General features: G+C 33.9%; 1 protein-coding gene across 1 annotated transcript; it reads right to left on the bottom strand.

The window, feature by feature from the left end:
• Positions 1 to 15,727: 15,727 nt before the first annotated feature.
• LOC141689967 (BTB/POZ domain-containing protein At5g48800) lies at positions 15,728 to 19,070 on the bottom strand. Its single transcript, XM_074494519.1, has 5 exons — positions 19,008 to 19,070; positions 18,828 to 18,913; positions 18,103 to 18,169; positions 16,712 to 17,884; positions 15,728 to 16,415 (listed from the first exon to the last, which is right to left on the bottom strand). The coding sequence occupies exons 2-5, from the start codon at positions 18,905 to 18,907 to the stop codon at positions 15,882 to 15,884; spliced, it is 1,854 nt and encodes a 617-aa protein (XP_074350620.1). The 5' UTR covers positions 18,908 to 18,913; positions 19,008 to 19,070; the 3' UTR covers positions 15,728 to 15,881.
• Between the last annotated feature and the right edge of the window lie 1,264 nt (positions 19,071 to 20,334).

The raw sequence follows: 20,334 nt of genomic DNA, 5'->3' as shown, positions 1-20,334 counted from the left end.
TTTTGGTGATTGAATATATTGACGTCTGTTTGTGGTTTAGTTGGGCTAGGGCTTGGGAGATCTATTGGGCTCAAGGCCCATTTTCATTTTTATTTTCTACATCAAATTAGATTTAAAATTGGGAATTAGCTTTTTTTCTTGGAGATTCAAATATACTTAATATTGTAATTGTAATAAATTCATTTTAAAGTATATCTTTTAATTTATATTATATAGTGCTCTAAAAGTCGTCAATTAATCGAGATTAATTGATAATTAATCATTGTTCGAGTAGCAAATCAAACTGATTAAGCGAAAATTGGGTCAAAATTTATTTTTTACAAAAGTCGCCAAAAATTTACTCGGTAAAAAAATGGCCTTATTGTTAGAAAAATAAAAATACTAATATTCTCGTATACATATTTACTATTTTAAAAATAGTTAGAAAATTAAAAAAAAAGGTAAATTTGTAACAAATTAAGAAAAATACTAATATTCCCGTATACATATTTACTATTTTAAATTATTAAATAATAAATTTCTTAATTTTTCATCTCAAATTTACCTCAATTCATAATTTATATCTTTACAATTAAATTATTTTAAAAATATTACATATTTTAAATTTATTTGTTTAAATATATATAATAATTATATATGTATAATTAAAAGAGTAAAATAATTACAAGTATTATTATTTATAAATAAAAATAATATTAAATTAGTTCTGATTAATGACCCGATTAATCATTTCAATTAATTCTTGATTACCCGATTAATCCCTAGACGATACCTCATCAACTAAGTTTGATTGCGGCCTTACAACCCTAGTATCCATATCTATATTCGATTACGGCTTTACAACACTAGTATCCATATATATATATATATATATATATATATATTATAATAGCAGGGTGTTAGGACGCTAACACGCGCTAATAATACACGCAAGTATACGCGTTCGCAAACAGTATAAGATTTAGATCAAATTCGTTCACACAGAGACTGTTTGGTTAATTTAAGAATATGCACTTCTACAACAATGATATGGTTATTATCCAATGCTAAGACAAATAATAAGTTGAGATTGTTTATAACTTAGAATTAAACTAACAATTATATTAAGAGAACATGAATATTGAATTAATATATATGACAAACATGGGATCCTAACTTCATTAAATACTTCATTCAATAGTCTTTTTATTATTAACCTTAGCATGTAATGGTGATGACACTAATCAGATAACACGAAACCAGTAAACGCCAACTTTCGTTATACGAATACCCTACTACCAAGCATCCACAAAAGAGATAAAAGTTTAATAGACACAAATTATGCTTAGTCCTTATATGTCTATAAGAATTGAAAACATAACGGTTTAATGCGCAAGTTATCTATTGTGATTACATAGGGCAAGTAAAATGGTTAAAATTACCTACGAATCATGCATAACAATAACACATGAACCTATGCTAGCATGGCAAGTTCTAAACCTTTATATTCACTATCGCTTCAATAGAGATTAACACGATATCTTATATGTTAGCTACGCACATAAGACGAATAAGTACAACCAATACTAGGTTATTATACAATCACCACACACTAAGGTATCAAAACAATTTAACTAAAGAAATCCATAAATAAATCCGCCAGAACCCTACGATAATGATTAGTTCATAATCGAATTCATCATCACCATGGGTTCCAATGAAAGCATGATAATAAACAATATAAGAGTAATAAGGTTCAAAGACAAATCGAAAATAAGCATCCAAGTATCGCCTAAATTAATGAAAACAAAAGTCTTCTTTTCCGTAGTCGTCTCGTACTCTCTAAGTCTTCTTATTGATCTCTCAAGTCTCCTTATTTCTAAAAACGTCTTTTTATTGGTATATATAGGCTCCAAGATGACCAGAACTCTCAAAATCTTCAATTTCGACTAAAATCAGGATTCTGGGGCAGAAACAGGGCGCAGGCGAGCTGTTTTCAGCCGCGGCCACACTGGAATAGTGTTTTCAGCGGTGCGGGCGCGGTGCAGCCGCGCTAACATTCTAGAAAAACTCTGACAATTCTTATTTTGGCCGTATTTTGAGTTCTTCTCGTCAGAATTAGGCGATTCAACTGCCCACGCGAAGCTAACGAGATTCTCTACAACTTTAGAATGACCTAAGCTTACAATTCTGCTCTCTTTTCAAAATATTTCCTTGAAAAGATTTTTTATTCATTTAAATGATGCCTAAAATGCACAAATACAAAAACACATCAAAAATACCAACAATTTGAGTTCAAAACACCAACTTAAGTATGAAATGAAGCGTTCCAAGTAGATATAAAATCCACTTATCACAAGGGAGTAGATCTAAAACCCATAAAATCTTCCAATTTTTTTCTTGAATTCTTATTTTTTTGACTTTTTTATTTAAAAAAATATTCCTTGCATTTAATAGTATCTTGATAGTCATTAATTACACCTATTAATTATGTATTAAATTTACTTTATTTTTTACCTATATAAAAATTTAGTAAATTTACTTTTTGGCACTATAATTAATATTTTAATATAAATTATTAATTGTGAATATAATAATGATTATTTTAAGGTGAAATGATGATAAAATGATTTATATTTTGTCATTTTTTATTATTCATTACAACCAGTGACGTTTATTTTCGGATAAATGTAGGTTAGCCAATTTTAATTTTTTGAGAAATACTTTCTCGGTGTTAGTAAACGAACTGTGATAAATTATGAAATTTTATATATTTTTCGGTTTACATGTAGAATCTTTATACAATTAAAATAGGCGGTCAGAAGTCGGGTGCCCATGCTGTCTTACTTTGGCAGAATCATCGAGGAGTGTCGTTGCACGTTGCAACGTTTAAACAAGGTTAGTTTGTTTTTTGTTAAGCGATTAGCCAATATGGTTGCCCATCAGTTAGCTAGGGAGTCATATTTTCTGTCTGGTCATAGTTTCGATAGGACTGATATTCCTAGTTCGATTCAAGATTGTATTGATATGGATTTGAAACCTTAATAAAATCCAAGCTTCCTGTCAAAAAAAATAGGCATGGTTTTAATTTTATATAAGAATAAATAATATCTGACAAATTCTATCAAATTCAATCAACAAGCCCCTTTTCTCCTATTAAATTTAAATAACACAGCCTTAACCGATTAGATCAATCGAGAAATTATACAATTTTTATTTCATTTTATTATACCTAAATAATTTAATATTTTAATTAAATAAATTCTTCAACTAATACTAAACATTTATATTACGAGATAGGTGTCGGCTTTTAAAATTTTCTTAATTATATTTAATATTTATAATTTTTGATTGAAAGGATCACGTTCATTTATTAATTACTATTTTTTATGATTATTAAATTTTTAAATGTATGAAAAGAGCATTTTTCTAACTAATTACTCATGTAAATTGTCACAATTTATTAAACAACTATTAATGTTAAGTGAAATAGAATTGTATGGACATAAATAAAATCATAAATAGTAATATATTAATTCTTATAAATAGCTCGTAATCTCTTTTTCTATAAAAATAATATATAATATTTTATTAATTTTGATAAAAAATGAACGATCTAAAATATTTAAAATATATTATATTCTTTGTCTTCAATATAGTTAAGTGCTAAATTGACGATTCTAAACTCGTTTGTTATCGATCAAAGGTCATTTTTGTTAGTTACAACTATTTTTTTATTTTAGAAAACTAAAATACAAAATGAACTACTACATGTTGGTCCGTACTTAAATTTAAACTGTAATCAACTAAATATAATTTATATTCAATTTAAGGGATCGTTTGTATCGTGAGATTTAATCCCCATTAACGACTAATGGGAGATAAATATGATACATATTAATTGAAATATCATTTTTATTCATTGGTTAAAATTTATGCTCCAAATAGTTCCTAACAGTTTTACAATAGAATTATATGGACAAAAAAAGTTTTTTAAACTCAATCTTTTTATTTGATTTTTTATTAATATTAGTTAATTAACATTTTATTTTATATTAATTATTATAATTATTAATATAAAATAAAACAAGACATCAATATTTTAAGCTATTTATCTTAAGACCATTTTTACATATCAGAATAATTTATTCTATACATTATTACATAAAAGATATATAACAAAATTTTTATATTGTCACGTTAAACATGATTATATTCATAATGATGTAATATATAATACACGAATTTTAATTTTTAATATTAACCATCAAATAATTTATCTTGCTCAATAACATAATTAAATACATAATTATTAAATATTCCTATGTCCTGTCGCCCTTAATGTGGCTTTATATTCTAGTTATATACTGAAACTAGTTATATACTGAAAGGCATCCAAAATTGAAATGAAGACAAGTTAAAGGAATAAATAATATTTTTGTCTATAGGATAAATTTATTCAACATTCAAAATTGAGCCACTACCTTTTTCTTGATTACATATTAACAATAAATAACAATTTCCACTGTTATCTTTTTAACGAAGTGAAAGCTATAATTTTTTTGTAATATCGAATTAAGATTATGTCCCTATTTCACAATTAGCTATTAATCGTAACGGATTAAATCAGTTATTTTAACTAATTGATTTATGTTGTTGCTATATTAAATTTTATTATTTTAAACAAAATTTTTGATAAATAGATGTATTAATTAGTTTTTTATATAAGTTTGAAAAAAACTCCTTCAAAAAATATTTTCAAAATTAACTTTTTGAAATCAAATGATTATTTTCAAAAATCTCACTCTGAAGCGCTAAAATTAGAAGTTTTTTATTTGATTAAATCTCTATTATGATTCAAAAACCCATTTGTTTGTCAAAAAAATTAAATTCACTTAGAAACGGCGCTTATCGCCTTATGATGATCAGATTCTTTTTCGTATTTCGTGTACTTAGATGCCAATCCAAGATTAGAATTCATGTAATGTGGTGTTTGTATATTTTCGTTTCATATCCTATTTTCGTGTAAAATTCAAAAATAATATAAATTTAATAATTTAATTCAATAAATATAAATATAAGATTCTTTGGTGCAACTTTTTACAAAATATATGAAACATCTATATATTTTTTATCGTAGTTAACCAGCACCTGCTACTTTTTGGATGCGCACTGGATAAATACAAAACTGAAACGCATTTTGACTTTTACAACTTGATTTTTTTGCATATCTTATATTTTTTTTCACTTTTTACGTATTTTGAAACGCACACACAAGCCGGGGTCTTTTAGTAAACAACCTCTTCATTTTTCGGAATGGGGGAAGACTTCGTACGTATTACCCTCCCCAAACCCTGTATTAAGCCAGATATACCGGGTATGTTTGGTTTGATTTGATTTTTTTTATACCACTGTGTGAAGGCGTGACTTATCGAGTAGTTTTTACTTATTGTTTCATGAAGAAGATATACAATAACCAATAGAGATCTTTTTTGCTTATCTTTTTGAGGCCGAGGGTAGGGTGTACACGAATCAGGTTGGACGCATTGAGAGAAATTAGCAACTCAATCCAATTAATTCGGCTTTTTAAAATTTCAACCCAAACTGAACTGTTTAAATTTGTAACCCAAACCAATTTGTAGTAGTTCAATTTGGATCAGTTTGATCGGCTTAGTAAATATTCAAAACTAATATTAATTATTATAAAATAAAGCAACAGGTCTCAAAGTCTAAAACACTTGAAAATAGTTTAACAAAATATTACAATCATCCATGTCAGATATGGATTATATATCCAAAATGAAGGTATAATACATTACTTAGTCTTTAAATATTATTTAAACATTAACTCGATACAAGAAAACAGTGACATTTATATCTATACAATACTATAATCACTGTAATGGGGTATAATTTGGTTTAAGGGTTATTCCCTAATTTTGTTTATTATAAAAATAAATAAATAGTGTTATATATCCGTTAAACTACTACACACATAGTCTACTTATCCTACTAAACTACAATTACAACTTATCATATTATTAAAAAAAGAAATAAATAGTGTTATATTTTTGTTAAAGTACTAAATTATTAAAATATTAGATATAGTATACTTATCCAAATAAATTACGACCACATGTTATTCTATTATTTTTTTTATAATTTTATTATTATATATTTATATAAATATTTTAAAATTATAATATAACAAAATAAATAAAAATTTAAAATATTAACAAGAACCCGTGCATCGCACGAAATTTAAGCTGGTATTCTTTAAAATTGAGAACTGATGTTATAAACTATAGATAAATGAGCCTATGTATTAGGCCTGGACATCTTCCCACGGTTATAAAATTAGCAGATTGACGTGTAATTATATTTTTAATCGAGTTGGGTTGGATCGGTTTTAAAAAATATCAAAACATATATTCAACCCAATTAAATCGGGTTGATATTTTTTCAACCCAAATATGTATGAGGTTGAAAATAATCAGTTTCGATCAACCAAAATGAGGTCGGTTCAAATCAGTTTGATCGATTCGAATTGGATTAACCATAATAAGGCCGGTTCGGATCGGTTCAGTCCGAAGGATTCACCCGCTGGATAATTTGATTGTGCAACCCAACTGCTTAAATCATCAGCCTATTTGCTTTTCTTTTTAAGAAATGCTAGATCCACAAAAAGAAATACGAAAAATTGTACATAATGACCTAGCGGATGACGTGTAATGAGTATTTAAAAACTTGTCGGTTGCTTCCGTGTTATCATCTTACTTTAATTTTATTATTACTTTTTCTTTCATTTTCTTTTCAATAAACTTTTATTTACTTTTATTTACAATATATTCTAACCTAAATTATTATTTTTTAATATATTGAGATTCATTAAATTAATATACATTTCAAATTTTTATATTGTACAATTTTACATATATACATATACTCAAATAAAATAATTTGTAAAAATAAAAAGTCTCAAATAAAATATTTTGTAACCAATTTTTTAGTGTAAATTTAAATCAATTCAAACTTTTTTAATCCATATGTTTTGTTAATTTTTTAGTTTTAGTTAATTATATTAGTCCAGAAATTCGGGTGATTGTGGCATATAATGAAAAAACTACTAGAAAAGTTGAAGATTTGATATTTTTACTTTGATATGTGAATGTAAGAAATTTATTATTTTGATTATTAGATATACTATCTTGTTACATTTTTTCTTAAAGTAGACATGTTGAATTGAACTGTTACTATTTACTATTTAGGTAATTATTGCATACTCTTTCTTTATATGATATTATCACATTTGTTTCGAATAAAATATATAAATAATCAATAATATATCAAAATTTTACTATTGTATATTGTGTACAAAAATTTGTATTAATAAAATTAAGTCTCAAATTTTTTTTTACTTGTTAATTTTTTTCTCACTTTTTACTCTCATGTCATTAAATTAAATTTTTTTGAACGGATTAAAATTTTATTTGAGACTCTTTATTTTTACAAATTATCTTATTTAAGTACATGTATATATGTAAAATTGTACAATATAAAAATTTAAAATGTACATTAATTTAATGAATCTCAATATATTTCAAAAAATAAAAATTTATGTTAGAATATAGTACAAATAAAAGTAAATAAAAGTACATTAAAAAAAATGAAAGAAAAAGTTTAACAAGTTAAAGTAAGATGCCGACAAGTTCTTAAATACTCACCATTTATCTTTCTTTTTCGAAGTTAGTTTGGATTTAGTAATTCCATTCGAGTAATGCTAGGTGTAGAGCAGACATGAGTGAGGTGTTCTAATTGTTTTTTTTATGTAAATACATGGGTCATTTTAATTAAAACACACTGCAAATTATATACAAAATTTTGTACATGTACACCAAGCATTTTCCATTCCAAATTGTAATCTAAATAGAATTTCCTTTTTTTTCTTTTCTGTACCTGTTGGGTTTTCCATTCTTTTTGCAACATTTTCGAATTCAGATAGACAATGGAGCCAATGATGATGAAGCATATAAATTTGTGATAGAGAAATTCCCAAACTTGTTTGCACAAGTTCGTGTCGGAGCAAAGAGGGTCGGACATGTTGCTCCTAATCAACCTGGTCAACTATTCCTTTACCAATATGAGCTCATCCTTGCTAGATTACACGATCAAGTGAGATATGCATTGGTCGTCATGACTGATAGGCCAGAAGTAACCAAGCCCAAATAAAGGAACATAGGCCCAAAAGAGATAACACTCCAGGCCCAAGCCGGGGTGGTCCTCGGTGCCACGTGGCACAGGACAAAAGAGTCAACTGTCTCATGTTACCCAAAATGGAACAATTGCATCCCAGTCATCCGTTGGTAAAGATCCCAAGGCAACTCTGACGGAGAAAGGACACCTGACCTCACAGTCCATCTGAACCGTCCAACCAATCACCAACCAAGAATGATCAAAGGCTAGGATGAAAAGGTACAAACCCCAAAAACCCTAAATCTTGGGACCTATAAAAGGCCCCAAAAAGAGGATTTTAGGGGTTAAAAAATTTATATTACTTAAAAAAATTTTATTCAATTAAAATTTTAAACCCCTTCCTGGGACCATTACACAACCCATGTGTAATTAGAAAATTTTATTCAATTAAAATTTTAAACCCCTTCCCGGGGACCATTACACAACCCATGTGTACTAAGAAAAATTTATTCAATTAAAATTTTAAACCCCTTCTTGGGGACCATTACACAACCCATGTGTACTAAGAAAATTTTATTCAATTAAAATTCTAAACACCTCCTCGGGGACCATTTCACAACCCATGTAAACTTAGAGAATTTTATTCAGTTAAAATTTTAAAACCCCTGCCCGGGGACCATTACACAACCCATGTGTACTCAGAGAATTTTATTCAGTTAAAATTTTAAAACCCCTGCCGGGGGACCATTACACATCCCATGTGTACTAAGAAAATTTTATTCAATTAAAATTTTAAACCCCTTCCCGAGGACCATTACACAACCCATGTGTACTTAGAGAATTTTATTCATTTAAAATTTTAAAACCCCTGCCCGGGGACCATTACACAAACCATGTGTACTTAGAAAATTTTATTCAATCAAAATTTTAAACCTCTTCCCGAGGACCATTACACAACCCATGTGTACTTAGAAAATTTTATTCAGTTAAGTTTTTAAACCCCTATCCCGGGGATCGTAACACGAACCACGTGTACTTAGAAAAATTTCGATGTAAGAAAGCAAAACCAAATACGAAACGGAAATATATTTACATGCATTCCCAAGGCAAACCAAGGCCCGGGACAATTCCAAACCAAAGTCAAACGAAATCCAAATAACAAAGTCTAAAGGCCACAAGGGCTAATTCTGAAATGACAGCAAACTATGAAGAGCAAATTACAAGGCACAAATCTCGGGTCTTCATTCTTAATTCTTCAATTCTCGGGAGGAGGAGGCGTCTTCTCGCGGCCCTCTTCGGGAGGCGGAGGTGGCTGGGTCCCGGAAGTACCCGCCTCAGCAGCTTTGGCCTCTTCACAACGGAGCTCCATCCATATTACCACCCGGATTCTCAGCCAGATAAGCAGAAGCAATGTCCCAGCAATTGTTGACCTTCTCAAAAATCTTGTTGTTGAGCTCCTCGTAGTAAGCGTGGGTACCCCAGAAAGACTCAAGCACCTCCTCTGCCCGGGCCTAGCAGCAAGCTCTTTCTTCTAGTTCTCCACCTCCACCCGGAGGGACCCAACCAACTGCTCCGCAACCTCTCGAGACTTCACCGCCTCAGCAACAACCTTCTTATGTTCTCGAGACTCCCCTTCCTTCACCTCCCGGTACTTGATGAAAGTTTCCTTCTCCTTAGTTAGCTCCTTCACCGCGGCCTTATTCTTGGCCTCCCTTATGCGGAAATTGTGAAGAATGGTGGAGCAGCCGCTGATCCGAGCATTGGCCTGAAAATAAAACGACTCAGTACTAATGCAAGGGTAGGACAGAAAATGATAAGGGAATAGCCTTACCTCCGAAACATCCCGGACAAGATGATCAAGGAAGGTATCCAGATCTTCCTTGGCATAGCAATCGAAGTCAGCAAGGGTGGCATAGTTGTCAAACATCTCATTCCGGCGATCATCCAAATTCATCCGGGCTAAGAGGTTCTTCAGCGCATCCTCCTCCACCAACTTCTGGCTCTCCTCCTTAGTAGGGCCCGATCCAGAAACCCTCCTACGCTGTGGAGTTCCGGAACCACCAGCATCCTCTTCCGCAGCCTTCCTCTTACGAGGATTCAACGATCCAACCTCCTCCTCTTCCAGCTCCACTACCTCAACCTCCTCAGGCTCCGGGACGACAGATGTAGTAACCACCGGGGCACTTTGCCTTACACTATTTCCCGAGGAACCAGCATCCCGGGCCTGAGAGCCACTACCCCCACCAGCTGCTTTCTTTCCCGAGTCCAACTGAACGGCGCCACCGATCTTCTTGAACCTTCCGGCCAAATCCTTGAATTGTTGCGACATAGCGTAATGGAAAGAATTAAGGAAGGGAAGACCTGCACAAGGAACAACGATTTTAAAGAGGAACAACAGGGCAAAGATATACATCAAGAAAAGTACAAGGGAAAAAACTACTAATGTAAAACACTTACAGCCAACATTAAACAATGTTTGGTTATCTAAAAAGGTATCTCGGGTCCACTGGGCACCAAGAGCAACCACAAAGTCATACATCTTCACCAGGGCCTCTCCACCGAGCCGCTCGGATGGGAACCTGTTATTTTTCAAAACAGTTTTGTACAAAGACATAAACTCTAGGTCCCATCCCCGGATGAAGATGAACTCCTGGTGCCAGCCCCGGAGCGAGTTCAACATAAAGGTAAACTATCTATATTATAAGGGAGGCAATGTGGACTTCTTAATCTTAAACTTTTTTGGCATCAGAAGGGAGCCCACAACCATCTATATTAAAGGTAAACTCAAAAAGGGGAGGGAAGGTGGACTTCTTAATCTTAAAAAGGTAGTGGAAAAGTTTAAACGTGGGAAGATACTTCTTTACATGGCAGCAGACAAGGAACCTAGAAACCCACTTAACAGAATTCGGGTTCAGCTGGGTGAAAGGTATCCCGTAGACGTCGCGACACAGAGACTTGGTAAATTGATGAAGGTTGGGCCTCATACTACGCAGATGCTCTAAAGGAATTCCTACTCAACCGCCAACTGGGCGGTGATAAACCCTCTCGGGAGGCTCGGGCCACCTCCACTCCATGTCGTCCCCGAAATGAAAAACGACCTTCACTAGATCATCTATCTACGCAAAGGTATACTCAGAGAGGTCGGGATGACGGGGAGTTGAATATACCTAGTCCCGGGAGCATTGTAGAAAAGCTGATCCATACGGGCCCCATCATAAGTTCTATGCCCCCGGGCCTGTAAGCAGTAGTATGGTCCCTAAAGTAGTAATCGTGGGGAGGACTATTCTCACGGGTCTGAACAAAATAATGATCTATGTCTATCCAAGACCCGTCTCTCCTACCCAAAGTTTGCCCGGGGTTTAATAGGAAGGTAGGCAACTCCTCAACTACAGCTTGGCGATGGGGAGGCATATTTTCTGGTTCCGGGGAAGAGTCACTCGAGGAATGCTCGGGAAATCCAAAATGGGGACGGTCAGGTCTACTTTTAAGGTTAGCCAATTATTTCCTTCTACCCCTTCTAACCATATAACCCCGTAGTCTATGCCATTTCGGGAAGAAACGAAAAAAGAAAAGAAACACAAAAGCTACTTAGAAACAGTAAACCTTAAAATCAAAACACCAAAGTACATCACACAACCTATACATACATATATGCGCCTACAACACATGTCATGAACAGTCATAAAAACAAAGAACAAGCCCAGTTTTTTGCGTAAATTAAAACCCTTATTCGCACATATACAGATACCAAAACACAAACACAGATTCACTACAAACATCAACTGTTTCTTTGCAAACAAAAGTTATAAATCTAAACAACAAACAACAACCTGTTCGATTCACCAAAACTCAGCACAACAAAAATAAACTGATTCAGATACCTGGACATCCATGTATTCTAAGAACTCAGACTACAAGTATTCACTAAACAATCACGAAGAAACAAAGAATAGAATGAAGAAAAGTTCGAAAACTTACAAGAAAGCAGGAGGAATAAGGCGGCTTCAAAAGAGAAAAGCTCCCAAATTCTCCTCGGAGAAAAGTTGTAGAGAGTTTTTGTATTTGCAGTTGCATAAAGAAAAAAGAAATGACAAAAATGGAGTATTTATAGGCACAAATGAAGAGGTAACCCACTCAACTGCCTCGCAATCCTGTCCGTCGGATGAAGACACGTGGCGCAATCCTGAGCGTCCAGAGAATAACCGCCGCAGTTAATGATTACATCGCTGTAATTATTTAACAGGCGCGGCTTTTGAGGAGGAAAAGGGGGGGAAAACTGCAATATTTCATGTATATACATATATATTCACACATATTCGTACAAGAAGCTCAACCACCGCCTGACACTCCGGGAAAAGCGCTAAAGTACTACCCACCTGTTGAAAGAGATGTGTCCTAAGTCCAATCATGTATGATGATTTAGGAATAACTTTTATGTAATCTGTTTTGATTTCATTGATATTAATAAAAGACTTGTTTTGGTTTTATTGCGGGCTTTATCTATTTAAGTGTTTAAATAAGATATACCATAGTTTAGAGTAAAGCTTTTTATGGATTATGATGAGATCATAATAATGAGACCTAAAAGATGATAACTCTAAACTTAAATATTTCCTGGTCGTAGGATTACTAACTGGTAATTAGTAATCCGCAAAGATCGGTACATACTATGCTTGTTTCATTATGAAGGATGTCTGTTCTTATAGACATTTGTGTGGTGACACTATAGCTAGTATGTAGGTGCTTATTATAGAATAAGTTCACTGAACATGACTCACACAGCTGAACAACTGATGGAGTTCACTCACGTGTCAGCAGTTGTTCACATAGTGATAGTTGTACAAGTATCCTTAGACTTGAGGTCATCATAGTCATCTTGTGTACACTGAACTATGCTTTGGTTTAGTTCTTAGTCTCCAGGGACAATTATAAGGGCTCTACTGGGTATAGGAATTTGTACACGAAGATAGTGTATGATCAATAATGGATCTACCCCTTCGAGTGAAAGAAAAGAATGTTCAATGCTGATCCACTTATGCTAGTTTAGAAATCTCTGGCTAGAGTGAATGAAATTAGAAAGTAGTTTCTAATTTATATTAAATAGAACTAAACATAGTGAATGAGAAAGCAAGTGATTAAATAAGATAGGCTTGACACAAGTTCCATGCCTTGTATTTAATCGTGACATTGCAGGGTAGAATGAATTGATTGTACGGTAACTACTCACTGAATATGTTCTTGGTATTATAAGCAGTGAATTCGTATTATCCGGATAGTCGCGATATGCTGAGAAGTATCCCTCACGATGTAGAATAAATATGATTAATTTATTAATTAATCATAATTAATGAATTAGAGAATTTATATAAATAATGATAAAATAGTTTTATTATTATTTATTTCTACTACCGGCTTAATATTGAACCTACAGGGTCACACCATAAAATAGAATGATTTAATGGTGGAGGAATTAATTAATAATGGCTGGTAATTATTTATTTTTGAAATAAATAATTAATTAACAGATTTAATAATTGATTAAATGAGATTTAAATAATTCTTAATATTATTAATTAAGAATTTAATTTTGGAAATTAAATCAAGTGAGAGAATTATTTTTCTAAAGTGTTTAGAAAAGGGATTAATGATTAAAAGGTGTTTTAATTATTAGTTAATTGGTTAATAAGAATAATCAATTAAAGGCTTAATAATAATAATATTTTATGAAAAAATTTCAGCTGAAAAGTATGCCTATAAATATACTATTATAAACCCTATTTGCCTCGACCCAAATAATTAACCCTAATTCTAAAGTAGAACAAGAGAGAGGCAACTAATTCTCTCAATCTATTCCTCCTCCATCACATTGTACTCTTCGTGGATACCGGTGGAGTGCTTCACACTTGAGGAGCAGCTGCTAGGGATTTCCATTCATCGTTCTTGGATCGCTATTAAAGACCTCCATCTTTCCATTAACGTAAAGCTTCTTAAGGTAAACATACTGAACTACGAATTAAATATTATTTTTCGCAAGAATTCTGCGGAGGGTTTCGATTTTTTTTTAAGATTTAAATTTACGTTTTCGTTGCGTTTATGTGATAAAAACCCTTCATCTGTCACATCTGCACCAGGCCTACCCAAACGCAACCCCGGAGACTTGTACCCAACAACACCCCGGGGTTAGGGGCCACAAATCAAAGGAAAAATGATAAAAAACTTTTTCCAAGTACCAAGAACCAAAAAGCCTACCCAAACACAACTCCGGGGACTTGTACCCAACAATACCCCGGGGTTAGGGGCCACAAATCAAAGAAAAAATGATAGAATTTTTCCAAGTGCCAAGAACCTAAAGGCCTACCCAAACACAACCCCGGGGACTTGTACCCACCAAGACCCCGGGGTTAGGGGCCACAAATCAAAGGAAAAATGATAAAAAATTTCCAGGTGCCAAGAACCAAAAGGCCTACCCGAACACAACCCCGAGGACTTGTACCCAACAACACCCCGGGGTTAGGGGCCACAAATCAAAGGAGTAATATAATTTTTCCAAGATAACTACTCCCCCATCCGGGAAAATCCGCATAAGGGAGTGGGAGGCAAATGATAGGCCAGAAGTAACCAGGTCCAAATAAAGGAACAGAGGCCCAAAAGAGATAACACCCCGGGCCCTAGCCGGGGTGGTCCCCGGTGCCACGTGGCACAGGATAAAAGAGTCAACTGTCTCATGTTACCCAAAATGGAACAATTGCATCCCAGCCGTCCGTTGGTAAACATCCCAAGGCAATTCTGACGGAGAAAGGACACCAGATCTCACAGTCCATCTGAACCGTCCAACCAATCACCAACCAAGAATGATTAAAGGCCATGATGAAAATGTACAAACCCCAAAAACCCTAAATCTTGGGACCTATAAAAGGCCCCAAAAAGAGGATTTTAGGGGTTAAAAAATATTTGACTGCTAAACGCCTATACACACACCATCACATATATTTTGAATACTCCTTTTTCCCCCTTCTTCCCCCTTCTTCTTCTTCAAGAAAACCCATTTCTTATTCTCACACCGGAGTTGCCGCGGGATACAACCCCCTTCAGTTCTGTTTTGCAGAGACCCCTACCTAGCAGGTTAACCTCACTCCAACCGCTACGGAAGCTGGATCCCAGCTTATGTGAGAAAGGAGAAGACCCAGAAAGAAATGAGTTATAATGACAATGGATACCCCCTTCGTAACTTTACTTTGCAGGAACAACAATTTGATGAAGAAATCCGGGCTTTAAACAATTGCTTCGTACGAGTATCAAGGGCCTATTTAGAGTCTCTGGCATGCAATGTATTTCAGCTCACCAGAACTGCGAGTATCTATTACTGTCAGATGAATATTAAGTTCGACACAACTTCCACCTTTTGGTTCAAGTTTAGTTAAATCTATTTTTAACTCTGTTTCTCTCATATAAGTTGTTTGTTTTAAATCTTTGCTTAGCTCTATATTCTAACTAGTATTCAAGCCTACAGATTGTTTAATAGTTAAACCTCGTGATGTCATCTTGGAACTACTCATGCAGTAAAGAACTCTTTCATGCAGTAAAGGGTATTTTAAAATACATTTACAAAGCCTGAGGAAAGATGAAAAAATATACAAAAGGAAAAGCCCTTGCAACTACTCATCAGCAGAAACAGTTGAAGAAATTTAGGAAACTAAAATACTAAATAACTAAAGTATACTTGTTACAGTTCTCTCAGTTACCTTCGAATTCGTTCTTTGCGAGTTCTTTGATGGAGAACTTGATCCTCTTGAAGAACTATGTGCAAAAATGTTCAGTTTGCTTATCTTTTTCGAGAAGGAACTCATAAAATTATAAGAATTAGATTTCTCCATGTGCCTCTTCATGCAGACATGATCCTTCTCCAGATCATTAAGTCTCATTCGCAACCGAGCTAGCTCTAGCTTTAGCTCACGGTTTTCTCGTCTCAGTGATGCATAATTATCTCGCGGAGACATTGCAGCACTGAGAGCTCCACTGCTGATCCGCCATGAATTGTGTACTGGTTTGTGGTCATCCTCGGGGTAGGAGCAAGACAAGGCATTACGAAGTCTCAGCTGTTCAAAGTAAAGCACTTGGACCATTGATTGAAGAGGAAGGCGTTCGTTCTGTGCAGCATGTGCACCAGCTTCTTGTGAAAGCTTCTGAAAATCGACCAATTTGCATAGCTTCTTCTTGTCTTGATCGGACAAACCTTGATGAGCCTGCAATGAGCATTTATCACTTGTTAGAAACTGAAGTCATAGTTGGATTGTGACTCTCGTAGCTAAAACTGGACCACTTTCATTTTATTAAAGACTAAATGAATGTTAATGTTACTTCATTGAAGTACTGATTAGAATGAAGTTTATATCAAAAGAATTTAGAGATCACAATATGTGGAAGGACACGATTTTAAAGATCACTAGCAGGAAATTCTTGCTAATTTTCATATGGCAGAACTAGATATTGGTAAATAGAAAACACAATAACTGTATTCGACAAGTAAAAAAATACGTACTTTGAGGTAAACATCAATAGCTCTGTATAAACCATCGTGGACTGTTCGTGCATGAGCTGGTAAAGTTTCTGCAATGGCTATAAACTTGTTTAGCTTGAGATTTGCATCAGGTGCAATTTCTGAAAGGTAATTGTCCACTAATTTTGAGACCTTGACAAATGCAGTTTGAGATGGTGAATCAGGACCATCAGATTCGAAAAGTGAACCATCATCCATTTCATCTTCACTGTCATCTTGCTGAGAAAAACTGACCAAAATTCTATGAACAGTGTCAACATCAAAGAGTGTGTCACTAGCATGGTGGAAGGAAGGGATTAAAAGATCATCAAGGGTAGCTATGTCTAATTGGGAGCCAATTCGCCTCTCAAGATCAAGCCTAGAAGCAACTGTGCAATCAAGCATTACAGCACTACGCAGTAACCCAAAAAGAAAGGTGATAGGAATAGCAGGTTTCTCAGCTGGCAGAAGGCTGACAATAGTCTCAACAACAAGTCTTTCATGTCCAGTTGAGCCAGTAACCAGGTCAACTTTTGGAGGGTTATTTGAATTCCAAAAGCTGGATTTCTTTGTCAACTCTTTCTGTGCATAATTCATGAGTGATGCACCAATACTTTCTGGCCTCACTCCACGACATTTCATGGCTGCTATGACTCTCTGATACAAGTCAATCCGGAGAACAGATAGATCATCAATCCACCAGTCTCCTTCACATTTAGCTTGGCGGTTCATGTGTAGTCTTCCTGAGCTACTATACTCCAAGCGAGAGAAGCTTGAAGCAATTTGCTCAACGCAGGTTTTGGATGCTATGGCATCAATGCATCGACAAACAATTTTCAGCTCATCAGCAAGAGGAAGTAGGCTTTCACATTGTTGTAGCACTTCAACACACATTTCCAGGTTTTTGCAGACAATGCTTTCAAGATATTCTTCAGCACGGGAACCAAGATTATTATTTGAAAATCCTTCAACCATTTCGAGGTAATCAGATACACAAATAAGTTGAGCAACATTTGCAGGTGTAATCTCAAAATTAATGCCATAACAGAATTTGGCAGCTAACTCAAATGACTCTGCACCCCCTGGCAGGCTCAGAAGCTCTACTTTTGAAATATCTGAATCCCTGTTTTCTGCTACCAACTTCCGGATCCGCCCACTACGAGACACTAGAGGAAACTGCATAAAACAATGCACAAAATTAGTGTGTGAGACTGTAGGAAAGCGGCAGGAAAGTATGTAAGATATCTAATCGGAGAACTTCAGTCAGGAACCATTACAGATCTTATATAACCATGACACATGAGGGACTACTTGGTAATCATTGAGAAGATGCAGTATTTGAAATAAAAGTATGTCCAATATGAAGAATATCAAAATAGCGAGCAGGAGATAACCTTGTGCAACGCAAATGCACCTCCATTAACTTCAATTGTTATATCGCTTGGAACATCCCTGAATATCCTGAAATCAAAATGACTTGTCATAAACAAAATTATGCGCTTTGAATGTTTAATTACTGTAAAGATCTTGTTAAAGAGGAAAAAACAGAGGAAGTTGTCTTAGAAGGCTACCCCTCACCTAAGTATAGCATTTGATACCTAGAAAAATATTCCTGGCTGAGTATAGCTCAACTTTTGTTGCTTAAATTTTCGGGTTGTAATGGTCATAACATGTATACAACTAAGTTCTTCGTAGTTATTTTTTCAAGACTGGTTTAATGTACACATTTTCAGTGAGCCATATACTTGAATTTTTGCAGCAGAAATGAAATTCAACCGTTGCCTTCCTATATATCTAATTGAAAAAACAATATTCCTAATTTTTCAGATGATTTTTTATCAATACGCTAAAAAACACTGCATCTTTTTTCATCAGTTCAAACACAAAAAACAAACAAACAACTATATTCATAAACAATTGCACAGAACTAACATCACTTCACCTTTATATGCAAGGACAAACATAGCCTAATATGACAAGTACTTCAGCAAACATCACATAAAACCAATCATAACTAAGAAATATCAACACTTAAACAAACCAATACTTAATCAAACATAAGATCTATCATTGAACTGGACTGTAATAATATAATTCCGCAAACAAAAGACAAACAAACCATTCGCTGTATCGCTGTTGCTGCCGAGAACACTTAGCCAAAGACAACTGCTGCTGGTGCTGGTTCTGGTGCTTGTCCATGAACAGCTGATACAAGAAAACCAAAATAGAAATAAGGGTATTTTGTAGATAGAAAAACAGAACAATGTGGTTAAGAGAAGTGAGTAAAGAGTAGTAGTACAAAGACACAGTTGAAGATGTTTCTGTTGGTACAAATTTTTGGCCATTTTTGTCAAATAAGTGGTTTGCAAATCATAGAATGCAACAGTCCAAAGCAAAGGGCCTGTGAGGTGGGACATGGTTATAACTTTTAAATTCTCATACATTATATATATAGCTGAATTGTCTCTACAGTCATGTATAGATAAATCTGAGCAAGTCAATAGGCGTAAACAAAGGAGTGGGATTTTAACTTGTTTGAATAAAAATGTCAAAAGTTCTTGCTAAAAGTAAAGCTAAAGGGGTGACATTTTTTACCACTTGTCTAGTCTCCTCAAACAAATAATTATAACATTTTGGGCATGCTTGTGTAGATCCCCTGTATCACACTCTCTTGTAGAAAGGAAGGTTATAAATTGCACAATGAAAAATAGAAATATGAAAAACTTTGGCTAACATGTAACCTTCTGGTCTTGGTATCGACAAGAAGTCGAGAGTTCAAGTTTCAGCCGAGGCATGCATGCGTGAGTATTAAAATTCATGTCAGTGATCATTATAATAAAAATATATATACTCAAGAATGACTTTAAGGGCCAGTTCATGTAAACAGGATTACGGTTGTAATAATTGTGAGATCATTCTGTTCAATCTTTCTTAGGATATGCTATTTAAAGATTGTGACAAGATAAACAAGGAAGAATTCAAAGGTTCAAACATGATAATAGAAGGAATTAAAATGTTTAAGGTGTGAATAGTGAAATCCATGACTGTAAAACATTGTCTGTTGATAAAGATTGTCTGTCTCATCAACAAACCTAATAAATATAACTTATCTGTTAATGTGTGTAGGGCAACACAATAAACATACCTCACTATTCAGAGTGCTGTTTCTTTAATTACAAGTATGGTTAGTTGGTTAAATATATAATCAAAGAACTGGAGCATAGAGGTATGCATCATTTAGGAAAATTGAATATTTACTTGCTCTTCAGTTTTGAGAGTAATTTTAGTGCCACTGTGCCAGTGTACTTCTACCAAGGAGTCTAACCTATTCTCACGACTAATCACGATTTTTAGTTAAAATTCAGTAAAAGAAATATTCCGTTCATGTCATTGCAATGACTGATAGGAAACAACAATGAGACAGCAAGCATGCGAAGTAAAAGAGAAGTAAAAGCAGAAATTAATGAGAAGCCTAAAGAGATCTAGAGGGTGGAAATTTATATATAGTGATTTGTAATGTAGATTTAAAATAGTATATGATTGCTTCCCCACAAATGGAGGGGGTCATATTGTATCAATAGTTGCATTAGGTCCCATTGGGTCTCACCCTGTGAAATGAAAACTTT

Source organism: Apium graveolens, chromosome 10, assembly GCF_009905375.1.
Source record: "Apium graveolens cultivar Ventura chromosome 10, ASM990537v1, whole genome shotgun sequence".
Taxonomy (NCBI): domain Eukaryota; kingdom Viridiplantae; phylum Streptophyta; class Magnoliopsida; order Apiales; family Apiaceae; genus Apium; species Apium graveolens.
The sequence above is the reverse complement of the archived record's forward strand: the minus strand, read 5'-3'. Positions and strand labels throughout refer to the sequence as shown.